Source organism: Fundulus heteroclitus, chromosome 1 (assembly GCF_011125445.2).
Source record: "Fundulus heteroclitus isolate FHET01 chromosome 1, MU-UCD_Fhet_4.1, whole genome shotgun sequence".
Lineage (NCBI taxonomy): Eukaryota > Metazoa > Chordata > Actinopteri > Cyprinodontiformes > Fundulidae > Fundulus > Fundulus heteroclitus.
This window is the reverse complement of record NC_046361.1, coordinates 14,261,025-14,280,975: the sequence shown is the minus strand read 5'-3', so window position 1 is coordinate 14,280,975 and position 19,951 is coordinate 14,261,025. Positions and strand designations below refer to the sequence as shown.

At 39.4% G+C, this 19,951-nt stretch overlaps 1 protein-coding gene across 1 annotated transcript in view; it reads right to left on the bottom strand.

Annotated features, from left to right (window-relative positions):
- Positions 1-18,174, bottom strand: part of kif5aa (kinesin family member 5A, a) — a 29,586-nt gene extending 11,412 nt beyond the window's left edge. Inside the window, exons 1-15 of the mRNA XM_012877258.3 lie at positions 17,548-18,174; positions 11,767-11,854; positions 11,488-11,561; positions 10,844-10,948; positions 10,654-10,702; positions 10,453-10,508; positions 10,269-10,356; positions 5,921-6,045; positions 5,720-5,824; positions 4,984-5,132; positions 3,318-3,466; positions 3,017-3,195; positions 2,760-2,828; positions 2,452-2,658; positions 1,424-1,570 (exon numbers count right to left, since the gene is read on the bottom strand). Of these exons, the coding sequence (XP_012732712.2) occupies positions 1,424-1,570; positions 2,452-2,658; positions 2,760-2,828; positions 3,017-3,195; positions 3,318-3,466; positions 4,984-5,132; positions 5,720-5,824; positions 5,921-6,045; positions 10,269-10,356; positions 10,453-10,508; positions 10,654-10,702; positions 10,844-10,948; positions 11,488-11,561; positions 11,767-11,854; positions 17,548-17,676 (1,719 nt within the window). The 5' untranslated portion in view covers positions 17,677-18,174. The remainder of the gene's footprint in view (positions 1-1,423; positions 1,571-2,451; positions 2,659-2,759; positions 2,829-3,016; positions 3,196-3,317; positions 3,467-4,983; positions 5,133-5,719; positions 5,825-5,920; positions 6,046-10,268; positions 10,357-10,452; positions 10,509-10,653; positions 10,703-10,843; positions 10,949-11,487; positions 11,562-11,766; positions 11,855-17,547) is intronic.
- Positions 18,175-19,951: the final 1,777 nt, after the last annotated feature.

Here is a 19,951-nt window from a genome sequence, read left to right as displayed (position 1 = left end):
TTTGTGGAATAAGCTACCTAACCCAGCTTTTACCAAAATTTAAGTGACAACATAAAAAGCAAACAAGTTTGTTAGAGATAGAAAAATGTTCCAATAAACTTGTTACATAATTTTACGATTTTAAGAGTTTCCTGACGTTTGTTCATTTGCATCCTTTAGCTATGAGTGGATTTTGCAGCGAGGTTTCAAAGGATATACAAAAAATAAATCCACTGTATTATGTATAGTACACCATGGCACAGTGAAGGCACACGTCAGTAATGAGGGAAAATGTAGTAATTTGCAGTTACTGGCAGTAACGCACAGTAACACATAAGGAGACAGAGGAGTTTCCAGAAAGTACTGGTGGTGGTCCACATGAGAAAACTATTTATTTTACATGTGCCGGGACTAAGGATGACAGCTGCAACACAAACTCGTTTAGGCTTGGCTTGAATGGCCCCTAAACGTTGTGGGAGTCAGGGTCTGATAAAACTAAACTAAAAGGAGCTATAAGTAATACTGACACCTTGTGGCTCAAATTGGTACAACAGCTTGACAATCGCAACAATCTAATATGCCATTTTTGAATGGTGTGTTGATGATTTTGTATTCTGTTGTGTTTCTGGTCTGCTTCTCTTACTGGCTACCATGTCTGTAGGCTGCCAAGATAAAATACAAAATGCTGCGCTCTGTTTTGAAAACCCTGGGAACTTTCATACGATTGGCTCAGGAACCAGGAAGTAAACACAGGCTACATTCTGAACCGAAGTAGTTCCAGATCGGTCCTCTAGGTTTGAAAGGAGAAAAACGAGACTAAGACATTGTTGTTGGAGAGGACTGATGGTTTATAGGGAATGTTACCTCCATCCCTGGTGAGAAATGAGAATGATTTAGGTTGATTTTACAGTAGATATCTTACTTATAGCTCCTTTGACTTATTTTGGCCACGATTTGTAAAGTAAGTTTGCCAAAAATAAAGCACCACAAAGAAACACTAAACCCACAGTAGTGTACGGTGATGGCAGCATCATGCTTTGGGGTTGCTTTGTTTCCTTCAAGTTAAACTTTGTTTTTTTTGTTATCCTTAATAGCACAGTTCTGGCCAAAAACAGACAGCTGTCTGCTGGAAAGCTGAGGGTGAAGATGAATTAAAATTTTTAGCTGCAGTTGAAGCATACGTCCAAATCAACTGAGGAAACAATTTAATGAAAGAAAGACGTAAGTTTTGGAACGGACTGGAGTTCAGAACCAAATATGATAGAAAATCTCTTGAGTACATAAACCAATGTTCAAATTTAAGATGAATGAACGAACTGAAAGCTAAGGCCTCGTGTGGAAGATTTGAACCTATAAGACATTGAAGGTGCCAGGGAAAATCTGCGTTTGATGGGAATCTACGATGTCCACGAAAAACCTCATCCAGGCCTGTGATGGTGCTCACCAGCTTTATCTCCCCGTTCCCCACAATGGTGCTGAACTCGCTGAGGTCCCTCATGAGCCCGTTGAGGACCTCGGCGATGCGCTTCCTCTGCTGACCGCTCACCTCCTGCATACGAGACAGCTCCGCCTCCAGCTCCATCAAACTCGCCTGCAGAAAAGGAGAAGCAGGACACAAGTCAAAGCGTTGCTCCCCTTGAGCTATAATGGAAATCCTTCCAGCCAGAACATTTTAAATACTTTCTTTAAATGTGTTATAACTATTCAAAATAAACAATGGATCTGATGCCTTGATAAAAATTACCATAATTTCTAGAGGCTCTCTAGACTGTTTAGAATAAAGATAAAATATGGAAATTATGCAACAAATCCGTCTCAGGATCACTGAGTTTATTAACAGGATCACTTATTATAGAACCCTGCATGTAAAGCATTTTAGAGTGCAGAGGCAACAAAAAAAAATACAATAACGTTGATCATTTTGCAATAACAGTGAAATTGTTTCACGTTTCCTAATAGACAAAGATTAATTGCTGGTGAAGATTCTCAGCCAATAACAACCCTAACGACTCCTCGTTACAGAGGAGTGGACCAGTTTCAGTCCAATCTGCTGGCTTAATGGGTTTAACAACCGCCCATTACTAAGGGGTGGACCTGTTTCGATTGAATTTGCATGTTATCTAAGCCATTACAAGGCCTTTGTTTGGCAATGGTATAAAGCTTGATACGCCACATTACTGCAGACTTTTTGAATTGAGAAAGCTTCCTAGAGAGGAGGTGAAATGTCTTCTACTACGGATAACAAGTCCAGTTGCTTTGTTTTTTACTTTTTTTTAGAACAAAGATTAATTGGTTAACACCAGTAGCTGAATTTCATAACATTTTTGCACTACTTTCCGCTCACTGAACCTGCATAACTGTAACAGCTGCTTGTCTCTGTGGTGCAACGAGGCCAAAATGGGCCATCTGGTCTCCTTCCTGTCTCCCAGTTTGGTTCTCCTTCTGTCGGACTCAGTGCACGTTGAACCGTACCATTTTCTGGGCCAGCTGGTCAGCCAGGAGCTGGTTCTGCAGGCCCTTCTCCTCCACCTCCTGGCTCTTCTGGTCATAGTTGATGGCCAGTTCCTCCAGTGCCTGCAGCACCTCCTTCACTTCGGCCTTGGCGCAGTCGCTCTCCACCTGCAGCCTACCCAGCTCATTCTGGACCTTATCCCCGTCTCCCCGGGAGGAAGCCAGGAGCTGGGGGGGATGAAGCAGGTAAAAAATATGGATCAAGAACATACTCAGGGATACAGACCCAGAGTGAGGATAATCTCAGAGATTTGGGATAGTTTTCCCACCTCGTCTTGGTCCAGCATTTGCTGCTTCAGCTTCTCCACCAGCTGACACTGCAGGTTGATCTCATCATCCTGCAGCAATGAAAACATTGTTCGATAATAAATGCCGAGCGCTAATAAATCCACACTTCATCCCAGTTTGTATCAGTGTTAAACATCAATGATGTGGACAAGCATAAAACTTTTATTCAGGTATAAAACTAACATAAATGAACAGGGAACACATTTGATGCTAAGCAGCTCGGTTTGTGAGTGTCGACCTTGTCATCCAGCTGCTTGTACAGCTTGCGGATCTCCTCCTCGTACTTCTGCCGCTCCTCTTCAGAGATGCGAACCACGATGGAGGAGGTGTCGTTGTCCAGGACAGGGCGCTCCTCCACGGTCTCGATACGGGTCACCACGTCTGACGTGGTCCGCTCAGTCTCAGGCACATCCTCTCCTGTGGAGCAAAAAAGCACGATGCTGCAGGTTTGCATCTAACGTCTGATCAGAGGAGTCTTAGCCATGCAGCCAAAACAATGGTTTGACCGTAAGAGAGAACATTCATGACATTCATCGCACCGTTTCTCCAGCGGTTGAGCTCCGCCTCCAGTTTCTGAATGGTCTCCTTCAGGGTCTTGTTCTTCTCCTTCTCCTTCTCGTACTTCCTCTTCCACTGCTCGGCAGTCAGCTCCAGGTTGATAGAGGCCGTGTTCCTGATGGTCTTGGCTCTGCGGCGAGGGAAAGGACAGGGAATAAATACAGGGTTGACATCAAAAACTGCTTTATTGAGACAAATGTTGGAAAGGCTCTGTGCCTGATGATTTTAGATAAAAAAAGTAGTATCATTAATTTACAAATATTATGTTCTTTCCACATTTTTAACATTACAACTACAAGCTTATCTCTATTTTCCTGAGATTTTATATGAGAAACCAACAAAAAGTATTGCGTCAGTGTAAAGTCCATTAAAATATAAGTAAGAAACTTACATCTAAATAGTGTGGTGTGCACCTGCACTGAGCATTCTTTGCTCTGATCCCCCTAAATAAAGTCTGCTGTGACTAACTGCCTTCAGAGCTCAACTAAAAGGTAAATAGAGTCCGCTTGTGAGTAATTGAGTCTCAGTATTAATACAGCTGTCTTGAGCGAAGCATCTGAGAGGCTCATGGTTGGCTGTGAAACCCTGACCTTAAAGGGCAACTAGAAGAAAGTCATTATTGAAGAAAACCTATAAAAGGCCCCATTCTAAGTTTGCCATAACTTATTAAAGGGATACAGCAAACATGTGGAAGACGATGTTCTGGTCAAATAAGTTGAACAGTTTGCCTACATGTAAATTACTAGGAGTGGCAGAAAACTACCAATGCAACCAAACCCTGATGAGCTCATCCCTATGGTCAGACACGGTGGTGGCTGCATTATGCTACAGGCAAGCTTTGATGGAAATACAGGGTAAGAAAAAAACTTTGTAGTTCTTGTTAGTTCCCATTTAGGTGAAACTTTGGTTTATCCAGCAAAATAAAACTTAAATATCATTAAGTGTGTTTTCGTAAAGTGAAAAAAAAAAAGCAAAATTGTTTAACGGCATTTGAATTTTAGGTCATGCCTAAAATTGTTCACTTTCCTGATTCCTTTGTGTGTGGGAAAAATGCACCGTTTAATACAAGTGCAAATATTTTTTCTGCTTTACCACTTTGATGTCGTAACCTTTCTAATATGCGATCAAAGCTGGATTCACCAGCGGGTCTCTGCTTGTCCAAACCTTATTTGACACTATTCCCACAGACATTTTCTTCAGCAAGAACACACTGGGAATGAGTTTTAATCTCAAGCTTGAAGCACCTATCCTTTACCACAATTACCAGTCTGACTTTCAGAATCAAATAAAAAAAAATTAAAAAAAGACGTTACTGATCCCAGAGGGAGGTTGTGTTTTTACAATCTCCTTAGACTAAATGTACCTAAAACACAGAAGAAAATACTGGAAAAAGATATTTTAAAAATGCTTTGTAAAGTAGAAGAAAACAAGTTGAGGAAATAAATAAAATAAATGCATTTGAAAATCTCTGTAACTCTACATTTCAATAAGAATATTGAAATTTAATTTAATTCTGTGTAATTTACTTCTATTTCTTTAACTTTCTACGTATAGCTGAAATTAACACTTTAAAAGCAACATTTTTTAAATTTCCTGCTCTGTACACAGCTGAACGTTTCAGTCAAAGTGGAACTGAACTGTATTTACCGTTGTCCGAACATCAGCGTGGATTTAGTCTCCCCTTCGTTGTAGCTGGACGGAGAGCAGCAGATGAACATGGTGGTGCGGCAGTTCCCGCCCAGGGAGTCCTGCAGGATGCGGGTCATTTTGCTGTCGCGGTACGGAACGTGAGATTTCTGCAGGAGGTGAAAGAGAAGAGAAACGATGATGAATGAATCAGCCGTAAAGAGCAGAAGAAAAGGTGCGGAAAAGATGAAGATCAGAAAAGGAAGGACAAGGCGTGATCATAAGACAAGCAAAAGTTTAACCCTTAATTACAATTTAGGAAATGTGTTATATTTATTGTTTCATGTGCTCTAAATGTGAGGTTTTACATGTTTTACTGAGCCTGAAACAGCAGCTTTTCGGCCAACAAACTGCAGCGGTTCTGGCATTTCATGGAAACATCTGTTGAGCTCGCTGAAAGGAATACAGTATGTGAATACTTCAGTCAACAGGCAGGACTGAAAGCCTCTTTTCTATTTGATCATGGAGCTAAAAACACATCTACCTACATAAAATACGTATTTAAACACCACCCGTTTGCTTAGGTCCAAAAATGCTCTGAAAACCAGAATCTCAGCAGCTTAAAGTGTCGTTGGATTAGTTTTACACCTAAAGAAAACTGAAGATTAAATGAATGTGTGTCGGTTTTCTCGATTAAACAACTTAACATAAAAAGGAAACCAAATGGACGATTTTCAAAAAAGACAAACAGTGTTACCGTTCCCTCAGCCAAGGCAGAGATGACATTTCCCAGAGCAGAAAGAGACTTGTTGATGTTTTTAGCCTCATCCAGGACAGAACCTGCAGCTCCGGTCTTGCTGACCTGCAGGTAGTACCCAATTCAGAGGAGAACGATGGCTGATTAAAACTCAGAGCTTCACTGGTGTTGAATTATCGTTCATCTTGCAATGTCTCCTACCTTCTCACTGCCAGCCAGATCCACCAGGTAGAGTTTCCCACACAGTTTCTGCTCCGTCTCCACATGCTCCTGCTTGATGTTGATCAGGAAGATGCTGTGGCTGCGAGAGCTGTGCTCGTTCATGTCTGCAGAAAGACAAGAACACGAGGCAGTGGAGAAACTTGAGACAATCCCCAGAAATCATTTTATTGTGATTCGATTAAAAATTATCCAATCACGCTTTGGGAACAAAAAAAAAGCACAAGATGCACCGGCAACCATACAGGACACCTTTTAGCTCCTTTTATATGGGAAACTTTCAAAGATTGATTACTCGCATTTTATAAAGCAATTTAAACTAAGACCATATCATTTATGTACTGCTGAGATTTTCAGGAACATAATCTCACAGGAGGATTAACAGTTGTTCATTCACATCAGCAGTGTCTGAAGCAGGTAAAAAAAAAATAAAAATGCTTAACCAGCAATTAAACAATACTAATTGATCAGTAATGTAAGGCGTTTAAGCAACAATTTAAGCAGTCTACGATATTCTTAAACAGATCTAGAATGTCTTACAATCATGGGCAAACAGTGCCGAGCAAAATTAGTCATACCTGTTCAAATTTTCCCATTTGATCAGTTTGGAACCTGTTTTACTGGGATTTTATGTGATAGAGCTGCACAAACTAGCACTCAATTGGGGGAGTGAAAGAAAAATGATTCATGGTTTCCAGAATACCAAAAAAAAAAGAATCTTGAAAAGCTTGATGTGAATTCGTAGTCAGCCTCCTTTTCTCTGATATCCCTAAGAGAATCCAGTTTACCTCAGCTGAGGATCTCTGCAGCTTCTCTGCAGCTCCTCCAGAGTTATCTGCTCCTCTGAATAATGTTGGCCTTTGATTCGTAGGTTTGCATTTGCACTCCAAGAAACGTCCAAAGTGTTTTGATTATTTTCTTTTTTTTTTCTTTTGATCAGTTTCATTCAATGCATTACTTTGTGTTGGTCTCTCACAGCAAATCCCCATAAAACAAATTGACAGTTTTGTTTGTAATGAGATAAACATACATAAAGGTTCAAAGGATAGGAAAACTTTTGCAAGGCACTGTAAATATAGTCTTGATAACGGACCTAATAATGAATTGTTTTCTTTAAATTTATCACTCTTATCCCTTAAGATTCTGTCAGCGTTTCCATTATGTTTGATTTTTAAATCCTGGCCCCATAATTACAAGCTTTTGTATTGTATTTCTTTTAGCGTGACTCTAAAACATCTGTTCAGGGACATTAGATGAAAAATAACCACTTTAGTTATCTCTGGCATATTGACTACCATGTTTGTTGCCGTGCATTTAGTTGCAGTCAACTAAATGAAACTGAAAAAAAAAAGAAATGTGTCTTGCAACTGAAGCTAACTATAGCTACATGAGATCCATCAACAGATTCATTTATAGCATTAACATTTGTACCTTTCTTAAATATTCACCATTCACACCTATTGCTATATGTCGATGCCTGAATTGCCTTAAAATAAATGTGTTATTATTAAATGTATTATTACAGTAGCATAATCTCACCAAAATAAAAATACAAATCAAACCTTTAATTTAAGTACAATTATTTAGTGCAAAATTTCAGACGTTTTTAACATATATATGCTGGTGCCAGAATTTATGCCATACCGAATATGTTCCATAAAATACCTATAACTCTAGCAGTTTATAATGTTTCCTTAATTTAGTAAAGTTGAACCGTTTCTAAGAACTTTGTTTTTGGCTATTTTCTGCCCCCCTCCCCCAGGATTATAACAATAGATAAGCTCTTCAAAATGGGAAAGGCAAGAAAACATTACATCCATAAGTGGCAAATTAGTTATAAGACAAAGCACCTTGTTGAAAGTCACAAAGGGCTTGGAGCATTGTGAAGTGTTTTTTTTTTAAATAATTTTAAAATTCCTTCTATTTAATAACAAATCACTCCAACCACTCCCCCCACAGCAGGATGATGTGACCGTTTCACAGCAAGCCGCTGATAAACAAGCAGCACTCTGCTAAATGACTCTCCTAATCGAACCCCCCCCCACAGACTGAAGGTTCAGGTTTCTCTGCCGATGGCATCTGAGGGCATCAGCTCCACGGCGGCGGACCGTGGCCCCGTTTGACTGCTATCAGCACATCACCCTGCAGCACCGTGAGTCAGCAGGCGGAGACGGGAAGCGCACAACCCTGTGCTGCACAGGAATGCAGCCTTCGGCAAATCTGAGATCCTCTTCTGCTTACGTGCTGTTCCCTCAGTGTTCTGGTGAGATTGTTATAAATGTAGGTTATATCACAGCAGCACCTTCAAAAGACTTTCATGGGAGCGAACAGATCGTATCAGTTTAAATCCATCAATGTAGTGCTGCATTTCATTTGAGAGAAGCAAAAACGCAGCATGAAAAACTGTATCTGTATGTTTGATTTTCAATTACTTGATGAAAGATGAAAATCTTGTAATTGGAAAGCTCGTTGTAACCGCCTCATCATTGAAGCTTTTAAAGTCTTAAGATAGTGTACATCATTCAGTTTATTCCTGAACCAGGCAAAACCTTTCTGTCTCATTTATCTCGTTAAAGCACCACAGTCATAGCCTAGAAATTAAAACATGCCACTCAAAAACAACCGGAACCAACACTTTACTGAAATTAAGAGTAAAATTAAGAGAAAAAAAAAGACTTATGTGGAAACAAACACACAGAGACCCATGGAGCAGAAACATAATAATAAAAAAAGATCCCCGCAGCTTTAGATTTAACGCCGGAGAGGAGCACTGATTCTCTTTTTGGTTTAGTCAGTCTTTGGTTTGGCACAAAAAGCCATAAACACTTGATAGCAATGAATACTTTCACCGTGTAGGGAGTAAAATTGTTGTTTTATTTAGTCTTAAAGAGAAGATACAAAGAAAATGTTCTACTGAAACCTGTTCTTTTTGACCAGAGGTGGGGAAAGTCTGCCACCAATGTACAAGGACATGTATGCTGCAAACTGTTTGCACAAATAAGTGAAACAAATAAAGGGACGGAGAGCTCAGTTTTGCACAATTATGCTAAATGATCACCTTTAAAATAGGCTTGTGGTATGGCCTGTGATATTAGAGCAATTTATAGGAAAAGAACAGCAACTACAGCACAGAGTAGTGACTCTTCAGGATTGAAGTGATACAATTGCAGAAATTAAACAAGCAAACGTGTCCCATTTATAGAAAGTTTTGTTTATGAGTCTTTTGGTTTTAAGTTTTCAGGTGAATTTTCCTTTTTCTTGACAGGTTCTTAGCAAAAAGGTCCTGGGTCTGAATTCTTTTTCCAATAAACTGCTTACTTCCCATGACTTTGCCTAACTTCACCCTGCGTTTAGGACCACTTACCAACAGAAACCCCAACATGACTTATATATATTACATATATATAAGTTATTTAATAATTCATTCATTCCTTGCTATTGTGGTTCTCATTAAATTCACATTAATGTTAGTGGTACATCTGATGTTTGGTGGACTTTGTCCATTGCTGTATCATTTTGTTTAATAGATATTTCAAAATTATATTTATTTGCAATTCAAATGCAAATTACCTTGTTTTAATTAAAGAGGAACTGCTTATTTTGCTGTTGTGTGTTGCTAGGATTAACCTTTGGCTGAAATCTAGGCTACTATTATCTCTCATCCTTTTTTTTCCGCAACTACACCAGTAATGTGGAGCTTAGGATACAGGAAACAACGATGGACCACAAGAACCATCATCCCATGCATTTGTTACACATCATTATTACCAACACTGATAAGAGTGAGAGCCTCAAGGGTTTCTTCAGATACAGAAACTGAGCATCCGGAGCTCCCTGTATTCTCAAAGAACAAATAAAATGGTTTTTTTTGTTTGTTTTTTTATTTATTTCAAAACCAGTGCCTTGCAAAATCCTCCACACGTTCTGTCACATTAAAAACAAAAAAATATGTATTGTATTTGGATTTTCTGTGATAGACCACAAACTCTAATTGCTACAAAATGTGGTTCCACAAAGCATCAAATCGGGGGGGCAGGGGGGGGGGGGGGGCTGAAAGCAAATACATAATTTTTAGCTCCCAAAACCATTTATGTTTAAAAAACATTGTGAAAATGATGTATCCTTTCCTTTCAACTTTACAATTATCTCCTATTTTGTGTTGGTCTGTCAAATAACATCCCAATAAACTGGAGTTTGAGGTTGTAGTGTAAAAAGATAAAGCTCAAGGAGTATGAATGCTTCTTTAAAGCTCAAGATGGCCACAGACGCATCATTTGTGCATAAATGTTTTAATGGGCTTGCACAGCACAGCTCCATCATGGATACTCACTGGTCACGGCAACATGGCGGTTAGCTTTGCCCTCATCAATCACATCCATAACCTCATCAGGGCTGGACACAAAGCGCTCAGTGCATCCCTGAGGAGAGGAGAACACGAGACAGAGACATTATTGACCCAACTCAGCCAGTGGTTCACTTAGAAAGACGAGAAAGAGATCAACTCTGTTACGAACCTTAACATATGGAACCCTGTTCTTATCCTCATGGACGGACAAGTTGGTCTTTGTCACTAAAAGAAGAGCGACATTAAGATAACATCAGCCCTTTTTTTTAAAGACTCGGACATTTTAGCTCAAATAAAAAAACACATTGCTTCACGTTAGGAAGCTATTCTCGTAATTTACAGCGTCTTTGCGTGTTTGGTTAGCACTAACCATCCAGAAGGTCACGGATTTTGTCCATGTAGATTTCAAAGTAGGAAACCTGTTGAAGAAAAACAAGGAAAGAGGAAAGCAAAAAAAAAAAAAAAGAATAAAGGAGGTGAAAGGTTCACATCTAAACAAGGCCTACTTTAAAAACAGGACATTTTTCAGAAAACAAGATACAATAACTCTAATATAAGACCTTGATGTGGAACTCCAGGTTTTCATCCATAGCAAAGATGTGATTGAAAATGTCCTCAGCAATGCGAGGAATGATGCCCATCTGGTGAGGGTCGTGCAGCTTTCCCTGAAACAGAAATGAACATAAAATAGCAACAATAAGGTTTATTAAAGCGACTACCGTTCAGAGCCAAACCTAGATTTACAGTGTGTACTTCATTCAGTCAGCCTCTTACAATACCGCTCTGTAAAATACCTAAAATCTAATAAAAACATGACTCATTAAAAAAGAAAACACTGTGCTGTTATTAGGGGAACAAATAACCAGCGGTTTGTAAGAGGCAGCTTTCTGTGAAATCGTCCGTCCAGCTAACATCGGCCGGGGCAACAAAACAAAACAGAACCTAAAACTAAAACATGTATAAATAGTGTCATATAAATGTAAATACATTTTCATTGTCTCGTTCCGTCTCATGTATTCTCAGGACCAGATATGGACTGGTGTCCGTCAGCTGTGTAAGAGGAGGAATGTCCCATTTTCTCCACTAACACTGTGAGGCAACAAGACCCACCACAGTCTATGCCTAAGCTGCCAGGACAGGACATTAAAAACTGTACATGACAAACGATGACATATATAATTGTCGATTGCTACAAAAGCCGTACCTCCATGGTGTGAGTCTTCCCGGAGGAGGTCTGTCCATATGCAAAGATAGTGCCATTGTATCCACTGAGCACATCTGAGGGTAAAAAGTAAAAAATTAATGATGGATTTTTTCAAGAGTGTATATGTATATATATATATATATATATATATATATATATATATATATATATATATATATATATATATAGATAGATAGATAGATAGATAGATAGATAGATAGATAGATAGATAGATAGATAGATAGATAGATAGATAGATAGATAGATAAAGCAGCTTACCCTTGACGATCTGCTTGGCACAAGTGTTGTAAACTTGCTCCTGGGTGGTGTTGGTTGGAAACACACGATCAAACGCGTAGGACTTCCCCTGCAGCAGCCAAACATGAAAACACTGTTAAAATGCCGCCGGAGGAGATTCAGGTTTGAGAACTAATATTTGACTAAGTGCATCGTTTTGTTCTTTAAAAGCCATCATTTTAATTTTACCTACAGGTATACAGATTCAGGCCTTATGCCAGGGGGGCAAGCTGCAGTTTTTTGTGCAACTAGAAGATCCTTTCTGTATTAGAAGATAATGTTGAACAGCCATGACACCTGCCATCCTGTACAATGCTACAACTTGGAAAAAGTCTTTTAGGTCCCGCTCCCAGCCTGCTGTGTGAACTTCGTGATGACGCTCCCTGTATAGCTTCATTAAACTACATACTGTTGACTCTTGATAATAATTGAGTTTTTCTTTTTTATATGTACCATATATATTATTTATCACAGGAAATCAAAATAAATGCTATTTTGTAACCACGTTTCTTTTTACTGTTTCAATGCATCCTTCCCATGGGATACACACAATCTGAAAAACAATAGTTTTTCCAAACGATGAAGGCATGACACGTTAGCGCTACCAGGTCACAGGGACAACGACGCTTTATGATGGAACTGAATGGATAGGGCTCAGCAAGCAGAGATGTCAGGAACTAGGAAATTTTTGACAGTATTTGACATTTCTGTCATGCAGAATTAGAGAACTTTTTTCTACAACATGAGGAGACATGTCTGTGGTTGGTCAGACAGTGTGAGAGCAAGAGAGAGCGAGACTTTGCCCTGATAACAGGAAGGCCGGAGGTATTACGGCAAAGTTAAGTCGTTTGAACCTTCAGACCTTTTAGCCCCTGTCTGTTATGAAACGTGCTGGCTTCGGGAACGCCAGCAGCCTTTTGTCACTCTCACAGTCGAGAAAAAGATCTACATACTCTGGAATATACACAGAGAGAATGCTGTTTTAGTGACGCTAGATGCACTAATTGATAATATTACTGAAGCCAGTTTAAAATATTAGTAAAACCCACATGTCACCTCCACTCTCCATATAAATAATTATGCAGGAAAGCTATAAGAATGTTGAACAGGCTGTTCTTATGTCTTTGAATATTATAGCTCTTAAAATAGATGTTTGAATCAACTGAAATTAGTATCAGTAGGTCAAAGTGGGACATATCACGCAAAATCCACTTTTTTAGCCCTTAAATACATTTTGTTGTGCACTTGTAGTGTCTAGGAGTGCAGATTTTTTTTATTTATTTAATCTATGCAGGTGCTGCGTAAATATCTTTATATTCTGTTTGGGTAATTTTTTTTTCAGCCTGTTGAGTTTTCTCTGTTCTCTATTACGTTTTTGAACAATTAGGTTACTGTATTAGAAGCTTACCAATTTAGGGAATTTTGTTTGATTTTATTTTTCTGCCACGATATTGTAGTGCAAGTTGAACAATGCCAAAGCTACAAGTGGATAAGTGAATATGTTCAGTTGTTGGGTATATTAACCCACACAATTTATTACACCGTCATCCACTATACTACAAAAATGGCCGAACGGGGTGGAGGGGGATGCTCTGCAACCTGGAGGGGGGTGGGGTGTGAAGTGCCTCCTTTAGATTTAAAGAGACAGTACCAAAACAAGTTGCTCTCGGACGTACGTCAGAACAGAGGTTAAAATGGAGCCTGTGGGGCAACAAACGAGGAATTCAAACCAAAGCATCACAGTTCCAGTGTGACCACAACTGAATGATTTAATGTGAAAAGGAAGGAATTTAAAAGCACATGTCCCCTTTCACAAAAACTGGAGATCAGAAATGGGCCTTGAAATTCTGATGGGTGCATCCCTAGTTTTTCAGATTTTTCCCCCCCATCTTTCAAAGCCAGGCACGGGTGTCTGGATGACACAAAGACCATCTAATCAAATACTGACTCTTGAATTGAGAACATATCAAGTACAGGAAGGTATATTTGCAAATTACATCCTCAAAACAAATGGGCTCATCCTGGAAAAGGGGAAAGCTTCTGTTTGACACACTGACGAGTGACTCAGTAACCTCTGAATGTCACTGTCCCATCTGATACTCAGGCCAGCCTGCTACATAATAATGCCAGCAGCCAGAACATGAGCTGGACTGACCGTCATTAGCGAACTGACTCATCTGCAGTCCGCCTACATGTCAGCGTGATTTACTTAGAGAGAGAGTCTCAGAACTAGAAGCAGAGGAGGAAGGGTGTGTAGGGAACCCAAAGACAATAAAGAAGAGGCAGGAGAGGCTTAAACAAAGGCTAAGAGGACGATGGAAAAGAGCACAGGACGACAAAAGCAGAGTAAAATTCAAAGATATAAGAGGGACCAGATGCTAAAAGTCAGAGACATGAAAAGCCAGGTCTGGCAGTAATGCATGCTGTCTCTGAATGATTATTGATCCTCTCTTCAGGCAATTAGACAGATCAGATTCAGGACTGTAGTGTGCAGCCTGATGCTAAAAGAGGAGAGGAAGGTCAAGATGAGACTTCAGCTGTCTTCACTGGAGGTGGTTTCTACACGATTCATCCCTCTGTGTTTTACATTTGAAAGATGGAGGAAAATCTAAATCAGGACATCCTCCTCTCTTTCATGGAACGTGTCCTTATGCACCATTTCTTTATATCATTTTTTTTAATGTGACATATGCAGCAAAGAATGAATCATGCAGCAAAGCAGACTAACCAGCCCAGCTCATATAACATTTCTACGTTTAACTCCGTACCGTGACACATTTACAAGATGGCGTTGGTATGGAACTGATCTGATGTTATTTATTCATTAATTTTAGTCACACACACACACATTGCCTAGATTTAGTGTGTGCACAGGGAGGTAATCAGTTACCAAAAAGAACCTGAGGAAAAGGCTTGTCTGTATAGACATGCACCAAAATTACCATGTTTTTGCTGTTAATTGCACATTAAAATGTTACATTTGCAAAAGGGTTTGAATGGTGAAAATTTCAGACTGCTTCCAAGCAAGAATCTTCCCATAGTTTACATCAGAACCTGTTTCTAAAAAGATTTTTCAGCAGGTTACATTACTATGAAAATGCTTCATATTGAGTTTAAGATTCTAACTCGAACCTTTGATCATCTTGTTTTAAACCATTTTAATCTTTCTAGATAAGTTCTTATTGTCAAATCTTGTTAAGATTTTAAAAACAAACCAAACTATGCCTTACAACCCAAGCCGTCCCAAGGTATAAGCAAACTTTGTGACTTTTTCTGTTGGCGCACCCTGATGAGTTCACAAATGCACCAGTTTAAGTGTCAGAGGACAAAATTATTCTTCAAAATCTGAAATGTATGTCAACAGAGCTATGTTTTGATGCAAATGTAATACCTTCTGCTGCCTGTGTCTGAGCCATGGTCACATTTAATGCACGCTATAAATGTTCGTCAGTGGGTCAGCAATGTGATTGACTTAGTGATAAGTGCACCTCTGAATGGAATCCTGCTTACGGTCTCATAAAACCATAAGTCAGCCTTGCTTACTATTATATTATATTAGAGATTTCACTAATTTAAGGCATAAAATCACTCTTAACAAATATCCTCTGTACTTTTAAAGCAATAAAAAAAATTTAAATTAGAAAATTTCTGTTGAGATCTGTGCTTCCTTCTACTGAGCAATAAACCCTCTACATACCACATTTAAAATGTGTTATATGATTCATTTATGTGTTATACTTGGGTTGAGTAACCAACATTTCCTTAAAAATTCAACTCACTTTAAATATAGTTTACCAATAGAGCAACATGGTCATCGTAAATGTCTCTATTTGTTTTTCTTTTATTTGTTTGTTTGTTTTGTTTTTTTAGTTTTGTTTTTGTAATTTATGAATTAATCAAGATTAAATTTACCCTCTTAAAAAACAAGCATCACACACATCTCTGGTTACGTCACAGATAACATAAGTTCGCTTCTATTTTCTTTATTCTGTATTTTAGCGTTTCTTGTTTTTAGCTCTTTATTCAAATTCCTCCTGCAAAGATGTAAACTGCAAAATGCTGGAGTTGTATTTAAGAACTTCGGTGATGTAAGGAAAATTTTGCAACAATAAATCCCATGGACAATAAATCACGCCCAGATTTCCTTATCAAAGCTCTTTCTTAGCCAAGTTAAAAATCATGTTGCATGAGCGATGTCCCAACAATGTTTCCTGCAGAAATACTGCATCAGCCACTGAAAAATGGCTGCTAATGCTGCTAGTCAGCTTCACCATGCAAGCACCTAAAGGACAAACAAAGAAATGAAAGCGTTTACTAATTTTAAGAGTGGAGAACAGAAAACAATCAGATGAAAATGTCCCACAGGAATAGGAGCAGACTGGTGTCAGTTAAAGCTGTGAATACAGTCCATTGTCTGCTTCAGCATCCTGCCCATCGCTGTATCCATCAAGGCCTGGGAGTCTTATTCTAGCCTAAACATGAGTTAACCCCCTGCCAACGCAAATGCAACCTAAATGCTTAATACATTTCCAAATCAATATCGTGAAATGTATGAAAAGTCACTTGTGTCCCGTATTTTTATGTTTATTCCTGGTGAGTAGCTATTCGTTCTAGTGTGTCTTGTAAGTAAATGCGGTTATTTGACTCCAATTAATAATAAGTGTCACCAGACAGGCACCAAAACATCTGGGATCGTAATCTGCCATGTGTAATAAAAGTCACCTGGGACACCAGCTGTTTGGAATATCAGTAAATCAGAATGGAGTAGAGCTAAAGCACAACGTTTTCAGGTAATAAAATTAAATTATATATGAGATTGGAGTGGTTCTGTGACAGTTCATCTCCACAAAGATTCTAACCTACGACAAAAAATAAAGTCTCGCTCAGTGTTTTACACTGTAAAAAAAGGAACAAAAGTAAGTGAAATTTTCTTAAAATCAGTGTATTTTTCCTTGGTTAGAGCAGGTAAATAAGACTATTTGCCAATGGAATAAGATTTTTGCACTTAAAATGGGAACAATTCATCTCCATCATCTTATTTCAAGTGCAGGATATCTAATTATCTTATTTTACGGGTAAAAATGCTCATTGCATTGGCAAATAGTCTTATTTAGCTCCTCAAATCAAGGAAAAATATACTAATTTCAAGACATTTTTCCTTACTTTTAATTCCCTTTTTGCAGTGTAGGTACAGGTTTCCTTTTCGACAGGTCCAAAATGAAAGTAGACAGAATATACATATAAAATACGAATATGAATGTAAAAGGGGCGAACTGATCCAGGTCTGCCTCTTGTGATGTCATCAACTGAGATTTTATTTTTAAACCATAGTATTTACTAAGATCTTATGGCGTAAACACATACCTTATTCCCCAGCTGTGTGTTTGTTGTCAGTGCACATTTGCTAGGGGTAAAAAAAATGTCTACAATTCTCAACAAAGCTGCCATAATCAGGGCAGCATTGAGAAATGAAGCGTCTACGCCTCATGCAGACCCTATCAGCTGATGCAGAAGGCCGAGGTGCGCATTTTCAAAACACAACACGAATGCAAAAACTTTTGCGCTTTTTTGTTGTTGTTGTTGTTGTTTTTGTTAATGCAACAGACGCCAGAAGCAGCGGAAGATCGCGTAAGGGCTGAGCGTCTTAATGCGCTGCTGCATCACGTTTTTTCCTGCCGAGCTCCGACCCAAACAGATGGGGGCCGGTGCTGATGATTTATTGATGCAGGGCCCGCAACAAAGCGGCCCCAGCCTCTCACTCACCCCCACGACGACGGTGTCGTCCCCTTGAAATTTGGGCAGGAACAGGTCCCCGCGCACGATCTCGGACTGGTTGAGAGGACGAAAGCGACACAGCACTTTTATGTTGCACTCCGATGGTACGTCGGCCATGGCGCAGATTCAAGGATGGCGGTGGTGATGCTGATGCTGGCTGGGAAGATGCTGCCGTGGCTTGGGGGAGGCGAGCAGATGCGGCCTGAGCTCACTGGCGGAGAAAACCGACAACGACCTGATTCGCGGAGGCGTCGACTTGTCCTGCGTCCGGCAGCGTGAGGAGTCGGGGGGCCTTAATCGTGACACGGCGAGGAAAGGGCTGCGGTAAATCTATGCGGGGTTTTCTGTGGCGCAGCGAAGCCGGCGGGCTAAATCGGATGTCAAAACCGCAAAGACAAGCCCTACATCATTAAGTCACTCGGCCCTGGTGTCGAGCGAGTTCGCCCCGTCCGGTTTTCTGCGTTCAGGCGCGGCTGTCTGCGGCGGTACTTGCAGGGGCGTCGGCGGATGCGCGTGTGGCCGGCTGAAGGTGAGATGCTGCTGGAAGGGCAGTGAGGTAAGGCTGCTGCTGCTCCTTCGGCCTGCCTGCGGTCGAACCGGCGCCCTCTATCGGTGGTTGGAAGAAGGGCGTGGTCTGCATCCGCTTCTTTAAAGTGGTACCCAGAGCCTCAGCATCACCATCTTGGTCAGAGATGCATCACTAGGAAGCGGAAGTCAGAGCCGGGTGGGAAAAATAAGGTGCGTCAGATCTAAGCTGATTAAGAGGAAAAAACTATGGATATGAATCATCTTTCAGAGCCATTCCTTAGATGCTTTCTGCTGCCCAGGAGCTCGTTTTGAAATGCAGGAAGATTATTGATGATTGGGGCTTCAAAACAGGATCAGGTTAGCCAATTGGGCGAGTTGGTGGGGTTTATTTAATGCTCAGGGTTAGGGCTGGGCGGCATGGCTTTGAAAAAAAAAAAAAAAAAAAAAAAAAAAAAAATATATATATATATATATATATATATATATATATATATATATATTTTTTTTTTTTTTTACCGAATTTCATTAATCAAGTTTCTTACCTTTAGTTTCATAAAAACAAATTGCAAAAATTATTTTTGAAAACGTAACTTTTTTTTTCAATAATCCCATCTGGGAGTTGACCCGAATTCAAAGTGCAACTTAAAACGAGCTTTAAAGCATGCTTATAAAACAAGATGGCAGGCCCCGCCATAGTAGATAATAAACATCTAACAAAATGTTTGCTGCTAGTTTAACTACACATCTAAGAACAGGCCTGACTTCACTTCTGTAACTTCACACCAACTTTAAAAAAAATTAATAAACGAAAGTGCCTCATCTTAGGGAAAAAAGGTTTTACTCTTTGGAGTATTTTGACAATATAATTTCCTAAACATACATTCCACATTGCATGCTATTCCCAAAATAATTTAGACTTTTGGGATTGATTAAGTGCAAAGTTTCATGGAAGCCCAGGAGAATGCATTGGCAAAATAATAAAATTATAATAACAATTATCTTGATTTCTCAAAATTTGATATTCAGGAGTTGAAATTTCAAATTAATTAATAAAATCAATTTATCGCCCAGCCTCAGGGTGCCTCCATTAGCATTCATGGCACTTTTTGTCCAATGTGACATTTTGTCACATTGGATTACAAACGACAACACATTTTTAGTGTTAAAATGTACTTTTTGATTAAGATCTGAGCCTGCCTCTTCTGCAAACTGATCTAATCAATATTCTGTAAAATTCGACCCTGCCAAAGTATTTCTTGGTAAGTGAAAGTAAATGCTGTAGCTGAATACAGTGAAAAGTTTGACTGTATTACATCATGCAACGATTTCCTAACTTACAGTGCTTTGGCAAAGTATTGATACCCATTGAACGTTTTCAAAGTGGATCAATTTGGAACCAGAAACTTATATAATCATGCGGTAAGGATATACTTCACAGGAAGCAGAATAGTGACAAACTGTAACATCCGGTGACTGGATGAATATTTTATTGACTGTGCCAGCTGTGGCTTAGGTTCATGTGCTTTATGTAGGACGTACACTGCCATGTAAAAGCATTTATACCATTTGAACCTTTTCACACATTGGCTTTTTACAAACAAAAACTTCCAGGCATTATACGTGCCAAAGAAATTTTCCCAAATTGTGAACTGGAAGAAAATTAAAATGTTCTTTTATGCTTTTTACATATTTGTTGTGTTTATTTGTAGTCTGTCGACATTGCAGCCAGCTGCCCTCAGAAGTCATGTAATTAGCAAGCAGAGTCCTGCATAAAATTTCCCTTCAGCATGAATCCTGCTGTTCTGTGAAGGCCCAAGTTTTGTTAGGGAATATCAATGAGCAAACAGCATCATAAAGGCCAGGG